The sequence below is a fragment of the Phymastichus coffea genome, unplaced genomic scaffold (genome assembly GCF_024137745.1).
Source record: "Phymastichus coffea isolate CEN01 unplaced genomic scaffold, Cenicafe_Pcof_1.1 PCOF00009, whole genome shotgun sequence".
Classification (NCBI taxonomy): domain Eukaryota; kingdom Metazoa; phylum Arthropoda; class Insecta; order Hymenoptera; family Eulophidae; genus Phymastichus; species Phymastichus coffea.
In genome coordinates, this window is record NW_026706820.1 from 5,426,010 (window position 1) to 5,442,689 (window position 16,680).

Genomic DNA, 16,680 nt, shown 5'->3' on the forward strand with positions numbered 1-16,680 from the left:
AGCTTCTAGTTCTCTTTCCAGCTTTTTTCTCAGTATTTCCGCATATATTTTATATCCCGTGTCCATCAGCGTTATTCCTCTATAGTTTCCTACTTCTTCTTTCCTCCCTTTCTTATATATTGGTACTATTATTCCCTTTCTCCATTCTTCCGGATATCCTTCTCCGTTCCATATTCCATTTAAGCATTTTGTCATATCTTTTATCAAGCCTTTCGTGCCTTCCACCCAAGCTTCATTTGCTATACCATCTTCTCCTGTCGCCTTTTTCTTTTTCATTTTTCTTATTACCTCTTTTACTTCTCTTTCTTTGATTTCTTCACCTTCCTCTCCTTCGCTGTCTTCGGTTTCTTCCCCTTTACTTTCTCCCTGTTCTTTCTCTCCCAGTTGTTCCTTGAAGTGCTTTATCCATTCTTCTTTTCCTATATTTTCATCTAATCCAATTCTTTTCTTCCTATTGCTATTCACTTTATCCCAGAATTTTCTTCTCGTCTTATCTGTTCTTATTTCTTCTGCCAATCTTTTCCCTTCCTCTTCTTTTGCTTTTCTTATTTCCTCTCTGTATTCTCTCTTTGCTTCTAAATATTTGCTTCTGTCTCCTTCCCCCTTTCTTACCTTATTTAACTCTGCCATCACCCTATCCCTTTTTGCCTTACATTCTTTTCTCCACCAGCTTTTTTTTTATCCTTTTTTTTTCCTTATCTTCTTTTTTACAACTGCGTTCTTCACTCTATTTTTTACATCTTTCCATTTATCTGTTCCCTCTATTGCATCTATCTATCTCTGATACTCCCTTATACCTTCTTCACTCCAGTCGTCTATCATTCTTTCTTCCTCTTCTTTTCTTTCTTCCGCTATTTTGTCTCCCAATTCCACCTCTATTGGTAAGTGGTCCGACTTTACCCTCTCCTTTATTTGAACCTTTTTTATCGCCTCATCACCTTCCTCGTTACCTACTACATAGTCTATCGTTGACATTCCTCTCGCTCCTATATGTTATTTCTCCCTCTTCATCTCCTTCTTTTCTCCCATTCGTTATCACTAAGCCCATTTCTCCTAGCCATTTTATCATTTCTTCTCCCTCTGCGTTTAACACTTTATCCTTGGCCTTAATTTCTTCTAGTTTTTCTTCTGTCTCCCATTACCTTCCTTCGGTTCCTCTTTTTGCGTTGAAGTCTCCTCCTATAATTATTGTTTTTCCTCTGTTCTCTTCTATCTCTTCACTTAGGTATTCATAGTTTTCCTTCTTCTCATGTTGCATATACACCGATGCTATCATGTATTCCTTCCCTCCGATCTTTATTTCTCCTACTATTACCTCACTTGTCCTTTCTATCTTCCATTCAACCTTATTCATCCCTTTCCTCTGTCTTACCGCCATTATTCCTCCCCCTATTTCTCTCCCCCTTCTTCCTTCTCTTCTTGAATCCCTCCACTCTATACTGTACCCTTTCAGTTGTTTCTCCACACCAGTTCTTGCCCCTTGCCTCTTCACCCAGGTTTCCGTTAGCCCTATTATGTCGAATTCCCTAACATATTCCCAGTCGACTTCCTCCATGCTCCTCACCCCCGCCACGTTCCAGAATAGTATTTTTACTGCCTTCCCCCCCCCTCTTCTCTCTCTCTCCTTTATCCCTATTGCTTTCGAAACCCTTCCACCCCTTTTCCTACCATTTTTCCCTCTTTCTCGCTCCACCACCATTCTTCTTCCTCTGATTTCACCCCGTTATGCCACATCTTTACCTCTTTACCTTTACTTCTTATTTCTTTCGCTTTCCTTCTTACTTCCTCTCTTATCCTTCTCTGCTTCCACGTCCAGTCCTGATCTTTGTATATCTTTTTCTGTGCCAAATTATTTTTCTTCTTCATAATTCCTTCTTTTTGTTCCCATGACGCGTATCTAATTTGCCACATGTTTTTTCTTCTTTCTCTCCGCTCATCTCTCTCCGTTGTTCCTCCTATTCTTCTCAGATTCACTGTCTATCCTTTCATTTCTAGTACCTCCCTTAACCAGACCTCTGCCTCCCCCTTCTTTTCCCATCTTAACTCACCCTCTAGGTCTGTCACTATTATATTGTTTATCCTACTTTCTCTATCCATTTTTTCTCTCATATGCTCCAATTCTTCCTTATTGCCTACTTCTGTTCCTCTTTGCTTCTTGTTTCCTCCTTCTATGCTTTCTTTTAGTTTCACGCATTCCTCTTCCAACTAGTCCATCTTCTCTCCCCATTTTTCCTGCAGTTTCTTTTCTCTACGTTTTGCTTTTTCTCTTTCTTCTTTCATCTCTTTCTTTCTTTCTTCTCTCTCTCTTTCTCTTGTTCTTTCCTAACTTTTCCTATTTCCTTCTCCCACCTTTCTTCTCTTCTTTTCCCCTCTGCCTCCATTTTTTCCATTTTTCCCATTATTTCTTTAAACATTTCTGTCCATTCTTTCCTTTCCTCCTCCCATACCTCTCTTAATTCCCTTATGTCTGTCCGTATCTTTTCCATTATTTCTTCTGCACCACTATTTTTTACCCCTTCTCTTATCGTGTTGTCCAGTCCTTCTCCCCTCCCCGTCCATCTCGCTTCCCTCGTTCTCACTCTTGCATCTCTTTGACTCCCTCATTTCTCCTCTAATATTCTCCCTCAGCCCCTCTCCGCTCTCTCTCCCCCTCGCCACCTTTACTCTTTTCTTCTTTTCCTCCTCTGGGCCTTTCTTATCCAACCTTCCACCTTTATCTCTTAATTTTTCTGTTGTCACAAATCTTTCCATCCTATCTCGTACGCCTTAATTCGATTCTCTATAACTACCCTTGATCCCACCTTTATTCCCTGTCTTACCTTTTCTGTCTCTGCCTTTACTTCTTACCGCCCCTCCTCTTTGCCTGTCTTTCCCGCTTTCTGATTTTCTCTCTTAACCTCAACTTTTATTTTTTTTCTTTATTCCTTTCTCTCTGCTTTTTCCTGCTCCTCTCCTGGCCTCTCTCTCTCCTCTCCACTTCTCCACCTCCACGCTCTTTTCACCTCTATTTCTCTCCTCAAACACTTTTCCTCTTTGACTTTCTCGCCAAAACTCGCGCTCACATCCAAGACACGTCCACACTTCCCTCAAGTGAAATCTAACCTCCGCGAATTGAAAGTTTTAATACCATTTCCTCTTTCAGTATTTGACTTGAGAGATATTTTACATGTAAAACTTTCATCAGTAAAAAAAGATTTTACCCAGTCAGTTTTCTTGTAGCTTATTAACTGCCGTAATTACTTGTGTTCGTAGATTTATTACGAGTAGTACTAGGGAATGGTCTGAAGTTAAATCCAAATATGACGATACTTTCTAAAGTTTTTTTATTTATACTTTTTACAGTTGCAAAGTCTATCAGATCTGGTATCTTATTTAAAACTATTGACCAATATGTCGGCTCTCCAGTAGGTATTGGTACGCAGTTGTATTTACGTAGTATTTTATACAGTATTTTTTCTCTAAAGGTCGCAGTTTTTAATCTTGATCAACACCATGGGTGTTTCGTATTATAATCGCCACCTGCTATGAAACGATTATCTAGAGAAAGGAAGAAATCCCGTCCAATTTTCTTTTGTTATCGTTTTGTTTGGAGGACAGTAAACAGCAGACACTGTAATCGGGCCTTTGTTGTTGTTTATGATTATACTAGTTGCTTACAGAAAAGTTTTACTAGTATATTTGTGAATGTAATGAATTATTTTTGCTTTGATAATAATAGCAGCACCTCCATGTACTTTATCTAGCGAATGATTTGTTTTGTATACTGTGTAATTAGGAACGTGAAGAAAGTTTTTGCTAGTAAAATGTGTTTCTGTTACTAACATGATGCGTTAAAATTTTCGTGGATTAGAAATGCGTTAGCTCGAAATGTCTCTGCATAAGTTCTTTTGCGATCCAGATACTTATTTTCAATGTACTCATTAAACTATTTTGCTCACTAATGTCGTTAGCAAATTTAGCTTGGTGTCCATTTTTTGCATGAATTTTTCCATCAAGTGATCGAGTTTATGTGTACTTGCTTCTTTTAAGTGTTTACTTGTTTCTGGTTGCTTTTTTGTTTGTTTTGATTCTTCTGTCATACTCTCTTCGTTTTGATTAACCGTTGCTTGGGCATATAATGTGTTTAGTCTAATTTTGTTTACATTTGTATTTAAATTAGGCTGAACTTGGCTATTGTTTAGATTGATTAATTTTACTCTTAGTCTAGGAAATAATTCTTGTTGTAACTGCTTACAAAGTGGGCATCCTTTATAGCTCACCGTGTGGTTACCTTTGCAATTTGCATATGTCACTTCTTTCCCTTTTTCTTTAATTGGGCATTCTTTCGTTTTATGATTTTGTGAACATTTGACACAAACTGCTCTTTTATAGCAGTAGTTTTTTGTGTGCCCATATTCTTGGCAATTTTGACATTGAGGGATGTCTCTTTTTACGTTAGGTGATTCAAATTTAATTACCATGTTCAGTAATCAGTTAATTTTGTATATATCTTGGCTCTTGTAGTTATATTCTATTTCAACTGTAAATAAAGAAATCGTAAGTTTTGTGACTTGCATATTGCGAATACTTATCACCTTGTGTCTGTATTCTTTAATAGCTTTTTTAATGTCTTAAATGTCAACTGATGGATGCATACTTCTTAAGATGATTTTGAATCCTTTGTCCTCTTTGTGCTGATAAGTGTAGAATTGAGAATTTTTTTCTGTTAGTGTACTTACGATGGGCAGGTATTTTTCAGATGTTGTAGGTTAAATTTTTACTTTATTGGATGCTAGTACTTTCAAAGTGTAACCGTCTTTCGCTACTGTATCAAAAACATTTTCCAGAGGTCGTATATTCTCCTCATAATAATCAAATATCGGCGGTGCTTTATTCTATATGAAATTTGTTTTCTTAGGTTTTGCTGGATTCTCTTCCTAGCTTTGAGTTTTGTTGTCATCTTGTTGAAGTACTGAAAATCTGTTTACTGATTGGCTTATCCAATAATCCGTTAGTTGCGTTTGCTTTTTACTAGGGATTTGGTCTTTTGGGCTAGTACGTAACCTTTTGTAGTTTGCGCGTTTCCATTTATTATTGTTGCTTGTTATTGTTACTATTTATTATTACCCTTTATTATGAGGTTTGCGTTAGGATAAACACTACTCTTGATTTTTACCTGTCACTACACTTTATTGATTGACTTTGATTTCAAGAGAATAAAGCGCAATAACACGTCTGGTCTCCTTGAGTGTCAAACGTAGGGGGAAGAAATAAAAGATAGGATAATTATAATAGCACAGAACTTTAACGCGATAACGGAAAAGGAAAACAGAAAGTAGAAATAAGAGAAAGGAAAGGATGAGGTAAAGGTACAAGATAAAAAACTGAACGCGAAAGGGGAGATGATTAGATGGCTAGGGGAGAATGGAATGACAATAATGAAAGGAAGAAAGGAGGGGGACAAGAATGGCGAGCTAACATATGTAGGGGTAGGAGAAATGTCTACGATAGACTGCTTATTAGGGAACGAAGAGGGAGTAAAAGAGGTCAAAAAATGAATATAACGAAGAGGTACAAAATGATCTTACAGTTTGTTTGAACAAGATATAGGACAAAAAAAGGATACCCAGAAGAATGGAGGAGTTTGTGCCAGTCTTCAAAAAGAATAGAAAGAAAGAAGTAGGGACCTACAAAGGAATAAGATTGATAGACTCAGGATACAAAATATATGCGAAAATTTTGATGAGAAGACTTAATAAAAAAATGAAAAAAAAGGATATATGCGATACGCAAATGGGATTCAGAAGAATAATAGGAACAATGGATGCGATTGAGCGTAATAGAAAAAAAAACGTAATAGAAAAAAGTAAAATAAAAATAAAAATAAAATAGGATAGCCGTCGCGATAACTAAAACGTAAGACAATTTAAGTGATGAGAAGTAGTTCAGCAGAAAAAAAACACCGGCAGTGAGAAGTCTCTCCGAGTAGATTATAATGTGTGGAGTAATGGTAAAATTGTTGACACGTACTTAGCAGAAAAAGTTTAGATGTGTTGCAATCAGTAAGGTATGAAATGTGTAAATGTGTAGAGTGTAGTGGTCCTGGTGTGGAGGCTGCTGCTAAAGAACGTAATAGAAAAAGAAATAAAGGAGAAACAAGGGAAAATATTCATATTCTTTGCAAATATGAGAGCAGCTTTCGACAAGATTAGAAGGAGATAGATATAGGATTTGATGGAAAAGGGAGGAATAAGCCGGCGGAAACTAAGGAAGATAATAAAGAAAATATACAGCAGAATAAAGTGCAAAATCGAAATGAGTGAAAAAGAGATAGAGAATTGAGCACATCTGATTGCTTTTACAACTCGGATTCTGGAAATTTTTGGGCACACGGTTCTCATCTCGTTTGATATTTTCTTTAAGAGAGGCTCTGAACTCATAGTCTATTTGGCCTAGTTTATAAATAAAATCTTAAAATTTAGGGATACATAAAACTAATAAAAAAAATGAAAAGACCTTCACAGTGTTAATATTATTTAACAGTACACTTAGTCCTTTAATTACCATTATGTGATGATATCTCATTTATCCGAAAACCAATTTTCCCGTAACTGCATCGTTTGATACTCCAACGAAGCCCGGGTGCAGATTTAGCTATATGTAAGACCTGTGGGTCTCCTAATCTTATCAAAAAATAAAAAATATTCGTTATTTGTCCTGCAAATCACCTTGATCGAGATCTGATAGTCTTAAGCGTATAGGTTTAGGAAATATCTCATAAATTTAGGAAATACCTATGAGTATGTTCATTTCCTCACTAATCAACAATAATTAATTAGTGATTCAAAAACAACTATTCTATTTCCCGATTTAACATTGCAAAATATTTTTACCTCGACTGCAATACTATATTCCTATGTAAAATTGAATGCTAAATTCATTTCTGGCATAAAAATATATAGAATCTTAATCAAATGATTGGCCATCGATTTTTGAAATTTTTTTATGAATGATTTTGGATTTTTCAAAATGTGTGTGTGTGTGTGTGTGTGTGTGTGTGTGTGTGTGTGTGTGTGTGTGTGTGTGTGTGTGTGTGTGTGTGTGTGTGTGTCTGTGTGTCTGTGTGTGTGTGTGTGTGTGTGTGAGGTATGTCCCAAAAGTATCCGACCTACCTCAATTTCTCGGCGCTTGATTAAATCTGCGTCATCCGGTGGGTGGCATTCTTTAAAGTAGTAGTCCACATTTGATTGAATAAGACACTCATATTGATGTTTCCACTTATTAAAACTATGTTGGAAGTCAGACTTCGGAATCGGCTTTAGTACGATTCGTTACAATAGTTTTAACAGTCTCTTTTTCGTCAAATCAATATCCCTCAAGCTGCATTTTCAATCGAGGAAACAACTAAAAGTCGCAGGGCACTATATCGGGACTGTATAGAGGCTGGCGGAGCTGTGTAATATTGTGTTTCAATAAATACTGCTGCACAAGTTTTGATGCGTGCGCTGGAGCATTGTCGTGATGAAAAAGCTAGACACCGCTTTCCCAAAGTTGCTGTCGTTTTCTCCTCATTACATCACGCAATTTTTCAAAAACCTCTCGTTGCTGCGAGACACTTCGAGCTGTGACACCGACCTGACCAACTGTGATTACACAGCCCAACAAAATTTGACCAAAGTTTAAATCCAGAGATCAGATCTAGTGTACCCAATGTATTTGGGTTCGCTAAAACCAAATCCGAGTTTAGAATTTAGCCTATATGTCTGAGTTTAAAGATATAGTAATCTAAAAATTTCAAAAACACGTTTTTTTTGCAATATTTGAACCTCTAACTTAGTGAAAAAAAATTTGTTTCAAACGAACAAGAGCGTCTTAAAGCTCTAGATTTCTTCTTCAAAATCCACTAATCGTTTATGTAAATACCATTTTTTCTTCCACATCTATAGCAGATTAAAGAAATAAAACTTTTGATTTTCTTGAAGTATGATATAAAGGTTTAGGATCCTAGGGCGGCAAGATACTAGGTACCAAAATTTCTTCAGGTATACTAGGTTTGGTCTTTGGTTCTGAGATTCGTCAGTCTATGATATTAACGCTCTCACAATAAATCATAATTTTCTTCAAACTATGATCCTCATTTTAACCTGCTCTGCAATCTGCCGAAATCCAACAACTCATGTGTGGAACAACACGTATGTTGTACTTTTTTAAGACAATTTTACAAGAGTTAAAAAATTGTACATGATATGGTAATGAAATTGTAAATTTAGAGATAGAACTTGTGGCATGTATGAATTAAATTTACCAAATTTTTGTTATGAATACGTTCTGAAATCACTGAATCAATGAAGTCACAAGGATAATTAATTATTATCAATTAAAATTTGTTTCTCTATCTTGATATTTTCTGTATGGAAATTTGTATAAAACAAATGTTTTTTCTGTTTAGCAAGTTATAAACAATATTTTTTTTTTGTTGGAGAGTATGATTTGAAATAAAATATAGCACTTTGCCGGAACTAGTAAGCTTTTGATACCAATTAGATAAAATTCTATTAATAACTATGATAATGACAAATCCAAAAACGCAATTTTATTATTATTTGCTATTTTAGGCGTGAACTTCAAATTGTTGTCATACTTATTGAAAATATCTAACACAATCTATAAATGTTAGTTTCTTCTGTAATAAACATAGTATCATTCATAAATCTAAAATAAAAAAACTAAATTGCAATTATGTAGTACTATCAATCTATTAAGGCAATAAGTTTTTAAGTCATCGCTATATTTGCAAACAATGGAGAAATTGGATATCCCATTGGTGCTACAAAAATTTGCTGGTAAATAATACATTGTTGAATTGAAAAACCGTATTGTGAAACAAAAATTTAACACTATCAATAATGTCAGTAAACGGTATCTTAGAATTAAAATAGATTTGTTGGAAACGTTTTCTAAACTTCTAATAGTTAAACTTTCTGGAATGTTAGTAAGGAGTGATTTTTCTGATATTCACATTTCATCTAAAGTAATCAATGTTGTATCCATGGGTAAAAATTTTAATATCAAGTCTTCTCTTTCAACATTAAATATTGTTGTTACGTCTTGTTTTTATATTACTTTGTAAGGGAATAATTCACGTGTCCACGCGTATAGCGAACATTTATGGAATAATACGAATTTGATACTATGAAATAGTATAGTATTCAATAACGTTGAAGTAATAAAATTAGCAAAAATGCTGTAAATCAAATAAATTAATAACAAAAATGTAACCTCAGATAATGAGAAATGTTAACTCTCGTTACCTATACTGATTGGTGTGTTGAATAAAGTTGGTTAGTTGGATTTATTATTTTTCCTTTTTTATGTTCCGCTGGCTTTGATATTTTCTTTATTAGTGACTGCGCCTCAGCTTCCTTATTTGAAATATTGTGAATTTTATGTAATTCCTTCTATATGCGACATCGATTACTTGAATGTGCTATTCTCAGCCAATCATACTTACGAGTATACAAGTTCGTCGCGGGATTGGCAGAATAAACGCCAATTATAAAATGAGAATGCATGAAACTTCCCGTTGTACGTGTGTGATTAGACATTTATTTCTCAGAAAATAGTATGACAGAAAGATAGACTTAGAACTGAGCGGTATCTTATTCAACACTTATCGAAAGAGAGTTGTACTACTTGGTCGTGATGTTCGAGCTAAACTGACTATGGATGACAAAAAATACATCGCGGAAGTGCTAATTTCCCTATCTTGGCTCATTGCGAGTGACAGAAATTAAATATTTGACATGTGGAGGTAGTGCACTCTGCTCTTGTTGACGTTCGCGCAGGCGGATTCATTTTACGAGGGTGCCCGATAAGTATTTAGCCTCACTGCCCGATGGCGCCACTCTTGCAAGAGAAATATACTACCATGTAGTAAAACATTGTCGATGGTTACGGTCAAAATTTCAGTCCAATCGGACTTAAAGTTCTGTTGTGATCGCATGTGGAAGCAGGCGTGTTAGAAAAATGGAAAAAGATCATTATGGGTCGGTGATTCGATTCTTGTTTTTGGGAGGGACATCGCGCAGCGAAATCAAAAAGCGCTTGGATGCTGTGTACGGTGACTCTTCTCCTTCGATGGCGACCGTCAAAAATTGGTTTAACGAGTTTGAACGTGGTCGCACGTCGGTTTTTGATGAGCCACACCCAGGTGCTCCGAAAACGGCTACCACGGAGGATAACGTGACAAAATTTCACGATCTCGTATTGGCAGATCGATGATTGAAGGTGTACGAAATAGCTGAGATCATAGGCATTTCAAAAGACCGTGTGAGTCATGTCCTGCATGAAATGTTAGGCATGAGAAAGCTGTCGGCGCGATGGGTATCGCGTTTGTTCACTCCGGACAACAAGCGCAACCGTGAAACAACTTCAGAGCAGTGTCTGACGCTGTTTAAGCACAATCCAAAGGAACTTTTGCGTTGTTTTGTGACCGTCGACGAAACATGGATCTACTGATATACACCAGAGACCAAGGAACAGTCGAAACAGAGGACTTTACCCGGCGAAAGTGCTCCGAAGAAGGCGAAGACTGACCCATCGGCCGGAAAGGTGATGGCCACCGTTTTCTGGGATTCACAAGGTGTGATCTACATCGACGACCGGGAGAGGGGCAAAACGGTCACAGGGCTGTATCATGTTAAATTATTGGGCCGATTCGATGTTGAACTGCAGAAAAAATGGCCCCATTTGGCGAAGAAAAAAGTGCTCTTCCACCATAACAATTCACCGGCTTACATCTCCGCCGTCGCCATAGCCAAATTGGTCGAATTAGGCTACGGACTGCTGCCCCATCTATCGTATTCTCCAGATTTAGCCCTGTATAACTTCTTTTTGTTTCCAAACTTGAAAAAGTCACTCGCCGGGCACAAATTTGAGTCGAATGAGAAGGTAATCGCTGCCACGGAAGCCCACTTTTCAGACCTCGAGGAAACGTATTTTTGAGACGGGTTAAAGAAGTTGGAGCATCGCTGGGCCAAATGTATCGAACTAAAAGGAGACTATGTTGAAAAATAAAACGCCACTTTTCCAAAATTTTCGTTTTTCTTTTGTAGTCTAAGTACTTATCGGACCACCCTCGTACGTCTAGCGCGCGCTCATGAATCAGTTGTAATTTTTGCAGTATTAACTAATTTCACCTACCTTGGTCACTCGACTTCTTGAAAAGACTTTTTTAAGAGCTCTTTCACGGAGTCAGCAACAAAGACATACAAATTTACGGTGTCCTTATTTCGATCTTGCCTGTGTAAACCTTATCGAGACGTAATATTGTCAATACATTTATGAATTTTGAAGTTAGCTTAAAAAATTATAATGATGCTGCTATACAAGATATATTGAGATATTAATTAAAAATGTACAAGTGGCTAAAAGACGACCATTGTTGTTAACAAAGTAAGAAATACAATTTTTGAAAGATTTAAGCTACACAAAATAATTTTGCAAAACCAATTTTTATATATTTTTACACGTGCAGATAAAGGGAATATTACATTTTGCTTTAATAAAAAAGATTATATTGCAAAAATAAATGTATTATTTAACGATTCTAACACATACAAAATTATAAAGAGAAAATACTTTACCAGCCTTACGGACAAAGGTACATAAGATTTTTCGTAAATTTTATGAAAATAACTATTTAGATATCAAATATAGTAATGAAAGTTTCACTTAATCTGATACGGCAAATGTAAAGCCCTATGTTCTGCATAAGATTCATAAACATGGCATTACTGTCAGATCGATCATTTCTACTATTAATAGCCCAACTAATTTCTTATTAAAAATTTTACATAAAGAACTTAAAAAATGTATTTCAAAACCTCAATCTCATATTAATAATAGTTTTCAGTTAATAAAAAAATTTAATTCACTAATTATTTCAAATGGATGTATTCTAGTTTCACTGAATGTCATTTATTACTCATTTATTACTTTCGAAAGTCTAACTATTAAAATTTAGATAAATGTTTCCAGCAAATCTATTTTAATTCTAAGAAACCGATTACTGACGTTATTGATAGTTTTGAATTTTTGTTCCACAATACGTTTTTTCAATTTAACAATGTTATTTACCATCAAATTTTTGAAACACCAATGAAATCTCCAATTTCTGAACTGTTTGCGGATATAGTGATGGATGACTTGAAAACTTTTATATTATCGTAACGTATCTTACACTGTAAGAGAGTCCCATCTAGTATAAGTGCATATACAAATTAAAAAATCAGTACGTTGGTTCGAAAATTTTTTATGGTCAAATGAGTGTACCAATTAATCGTGTACTTATTAATCATTATTTCAAAAACGGTTTACCGAATTTCGTAGTACCAGTAGGAGCACAATTGATGCTGAGGGTCCTGACTGTCTAAAAGAGGTGACTACTAAAAAAGTTCATCATATTGTATTCGCCAATCGTCTATTGAAAGTACGTGATATAAGTGAGGCTTTTAACATTTCAGTAGAATGCACATGGAACATTTTACATGAATGTTTGGGCATGAGAAAGTTGTCTGCAAGATGGATGTCGTGCTTGCTCAGCTGATAACAAGCGAACTCGTTTGCTTGCGTCTGAGCAGTGTTTGAGCATGTTTCAACGTAATCCAAAGGAGTTTTTACGATGCTACGTTATTGTTGATGAAACATGGATTCATTATTATACGCCAGAAACGAAAAATCAGTCAAAAATGTGAACTAAGCTAGGTGAATCTGCGCCGAAAAAAGCGGAGACAGTATGATCAGCCTGAAGAGTCATGACTACAATTTTTTGGGTCTCAAGAGGTATAACATTAATCGATTACCTACAGAGTGGAAGAACTATTACAGGAGAATATTATATCTCATTATTAGACCAATTTAATGCCATACTTATGGAAAGGCGGTCTCATTTAGCGAAAAAAAAGTTATTTTCTACCACGACAATGCATGAGCTCACACGAGTTTCATTGCAACGGACAAATTATTTGATTTACCCTATGAAATACTTCCTCATTCACCTTATTCTCTAGATTTGGATCCTTCCGGTTATTTTTTGTTTCCTGACATGAAAATTTGGCTTGCGGAAAAATATTTTTATCCAACAAAGTAATTTTTGCGATAAATGAGTATTTTGAGGAGTTTGATAAAAATTACTTTTCAGAAGCCATAGAAAAGCTTGACCACCGCTATAAACAATATACGTAGGGTTAAAAGGGGGCTTTATAGGAAAATAAATTGGAATTATTTAAATAAATAGTGTTTTTTTATTTACAGTCACAGACTTTCTATGTTCATTCGATTGCTACCATCGTCCCAATGTCTAATTCGTTCATATTTTGATACAATATATAATAAGTATTGAACTCTTCATAATTTGGCAAATACATTTAGAATTGTCAATTTCATTTCATCAACATCTTTCGTAAAATACAATGAATGAAGGAACAGTTTCAAGACAATCGTCTTATAAAGTTTTTAAATAATTTTACAGACAAATATTCTTATCTTAAAAGTAATATTAATACAAAACTCGATTCCTATGTAAAAAAGTGTAGCAACTTTTTCATAGAAAAGATCAAATAGGAGTCGGAAGTTTATTAGTTAGAATTCAGCACTTTATTACAAAAGTAAAATGTTTTTTACTTTTACCGATATGAAATTTAATTATTTATCTAATTATTTCAACTCAGTAGTATGGAAAATAATATTTCATAAAAGAAATTTCAAATAAAGTAATTAACAACTAAATTGAAACTGACTTGCTAACAAACTGTAGTTAAATAAGACAACACCAATTATAATAATAATTTAAAAGATATTCAGCGTAATTGAATGTATAATAATACCAAATAAATTCAATAAAAATTTATTTAAAATTTTTACAGGTTATAGATTCTACGTGAGCATCATATTGACCATTCAGAAAATGTTCATGCTCAATCGATTCATCCATTTTTCTAGTGCAGTTCATATTAACTAGGTATAAAGGTATACATAAGATAGTTTAAACAATTCTGGACGAAGACAAAGTTCTATACAATATCTATGTCCCGAGGATGACGAATATTTCTACATCAAAATAACGAATATTTTTGAGATGTTAATATTTCATCTTTAGTTGGATAAAATATACTTCATTTTAATTATTCAAGTTCTACTAGTTAAAAATGAGTTACAAAATAATAATTTTAGTATGGTTTGGAGTTTTTTTAGAATTTTCTTTACATACAGAATCAAGGATTCGTTCACGACCACTACCTATATTTTCAAATGAGTTTGCTGTACATATACCAGCTGGAGCTACCGAAGCAGATTTTATCGCTAAAAAGCATGGTTTCACAAATCATGGGAAGGTAAGCTTTAACAAGATCTTTACAGTATTTGTAGATAACTAATGTCTATATATTGAAATTGATTAAATTTATTTATAATAGATTTTTTTTAATCAAGAAAATAAGAACATTTGTATGTACGTTGTATGGCAGTCAATGTACAATATTCATTAATATACAGGGTGACCCATTTTAAAAGAACCACTCCACAATTTTCGATGGTTGGCATTCTACAAAAAAATTGTTCAGTGAAAATTGTTTGAGACAATGAGGGACCCCTTTCTCAGAAATCGGATTTAACCTTGAGATTTATTTTCAAGGTCATTCAAAGGTTAAAGTAATTTTTCGAATAGGAATTTTTTAGCCATATTTTGCGAGAAATTCTACGTTCAGATAAAGTATTATGTGTGGGGTGCGGTTAACCCCCCTCCTCCTGCGGAAGGTCACGTAAGGGTCAAATTTATTATTTTCATCATCTATGGACAGGGATGATCGTGCAAGGGTAAGATTAATTTTAATAACCCAAAAATTCAAATAACCCAATAACGCAATAAACCAACTTCAATAACCCTAATCATCAAATAACAACGTGATTTTTTTAATAAGAACCCCCATTTTTTATCATGGATTCGGAAAGAGCGAGTGAGTTTAATAATAATAATAATAATAATAATAATGATAATAATAATAATAATAATAATAATAATAATAATTTCGGCGTGGTCGGATCGGAATTGGCTGGGTGCATTGCCGCGTTCGGAAACGACTGACGGTGACAAAATGTTACAGATGCCTGGGCTTCGGCCATGTAAAAGCTGAATGCACAGGCAAGGACAGGACGAAATGCTGCCGCAAATGCGGCGCATCCGGACATTACGCGACGGAATGCAAAGGAGAACCGGTCTGCCCACTGTCCTCCGAGGCCGGGCATGGGAGCGTCGCTCACCTCGCCGGAAACGGCAGGTGTGCCGTGTTCCGGGCCGCGCTGGAGGAGTGCAGGAGGCGTGCCGGAAGACGGACAGAGTAGTACAAGGAAACCTCAACAGAAGTAGGACTGCTGACATGCTCCTACCGCAGATAGCCGACGCTATCTGCGGTAGGGGGCGCCGCTCAATTTAGAGTCTCCAACCGCGGATTCGGGGACGACTACGTCTGGGCTACAGTCGGCGCTGTCACTTATGTCAGCGTCTACCTGACACCCAACTGCACTGCGGCGGAGTTTGAAAGGAAGGCGACGCTGTTAGAAGACGGGATCAGGGACCTGCCCGGAGATGTCATCGTTGCGGAGGATCTTAATGCGAGGCGATCGAGTGGGGAATGAACGAAACGAACCGACGTGGACGACTGCTGCTAGAAATGGCCGCAAGGTTGGACCTAGCAGTAGTAAATACGGGACACACGCCGACGTACAGACGACCAGGGATTGGAGACTCCATCCCTGACGTGACGATGATGTCGGACAGAATCCTGCCACGGCTGAAGGGGTGGCGGGTGGTCGAGGACTATACAGCCAGCGACCATCAATACATCGTCTTCAAAGTGGCGAGACGGACAGAAACGAGACAAACGAGAATCCACCAACCCCCGCGGTGGAACCTTAACAAACTTGACCGACAAAAATTTTGGGAGGAGTTGATAGCGGCATCAGCCCCGTGGTCGAAGATTCCTTCTGAGCTAACGGGCCGGCGAAGAACAGAAAGACTGACAGACGAGACGGCAAAATTAATAAATAGCTTGTGCACCAGCACAATGACGAAACGACGGCAGATACAAAAAAGACGGCCACAATACTGGTGGACGGACGAAATAGCCGAGCTACGCAAGATATGCCTGGCAAATCGGCGACGAATGACAAGGGCAGGGGGTAGACTCGAAAGGGAAAACCTCCAAGCCATATACAAAACAGCACGGAAGACGCTGACGAAAACAATACGGGACAGCAAGACGCGATGCTGGAGGAAGCTCTGCGAGGAGGTGAACAAGGATCCCTGGGGAACCGGCTACAAGATTGTGACCGGAAAACTAGGGGCCCGAGTCTCACCGGAACTTAAAGATGCCGAAACAGCAGGACGGATTGTTGACGGATTGTTTCCGACGCACCCGATTAGGACATACGTGATGGATGACGTGGACGCACAAATGCCCCCCGCTTTTGCCGCTGAGGAACTCATCAGAGCAACGAATGCGATGAAGACGGGTAAGGCACCGGGACCGGACGGAGTACCATCCGAGATCCTCCGGCTCGGCTCGTCTACGGCCGGAGATACTTCTCGACCTGTACAATACGTGCTTGACGACAGGAACGTTCAGCGATCGGTGGAAAGAGGCG

General features: G+C 36.8%; 1 protein-coding gene across 5 annotated transcripts in view; it reads left to right on the forward strand.

The window, feature by feature from the left end:
* Positions 1-16,680, forward strand: part of LOC131670719 (furin-like protease 2) — a 1,261,737-nt gene that overhangs the window by 131,080 nt on the left and 1,113,977 nt on the right. For all 5 annotated transcript variants that reach the window (XM_058946572.1, XM_058946583.1, XM_058946600.1 and 2 more), the window contains one exon: positions 13,905-14,372. In XM_058946572.1, coding sequence (XP_058802555.1) covers positions 14,187-14,372 — 186 coding nt within the window. In that variant the 5' untranslated portion in view covers positions 13,905-14,186. The remainder of the gene's footprint in view (positions 1-13,904; positions 14,373-16,680) is intronic.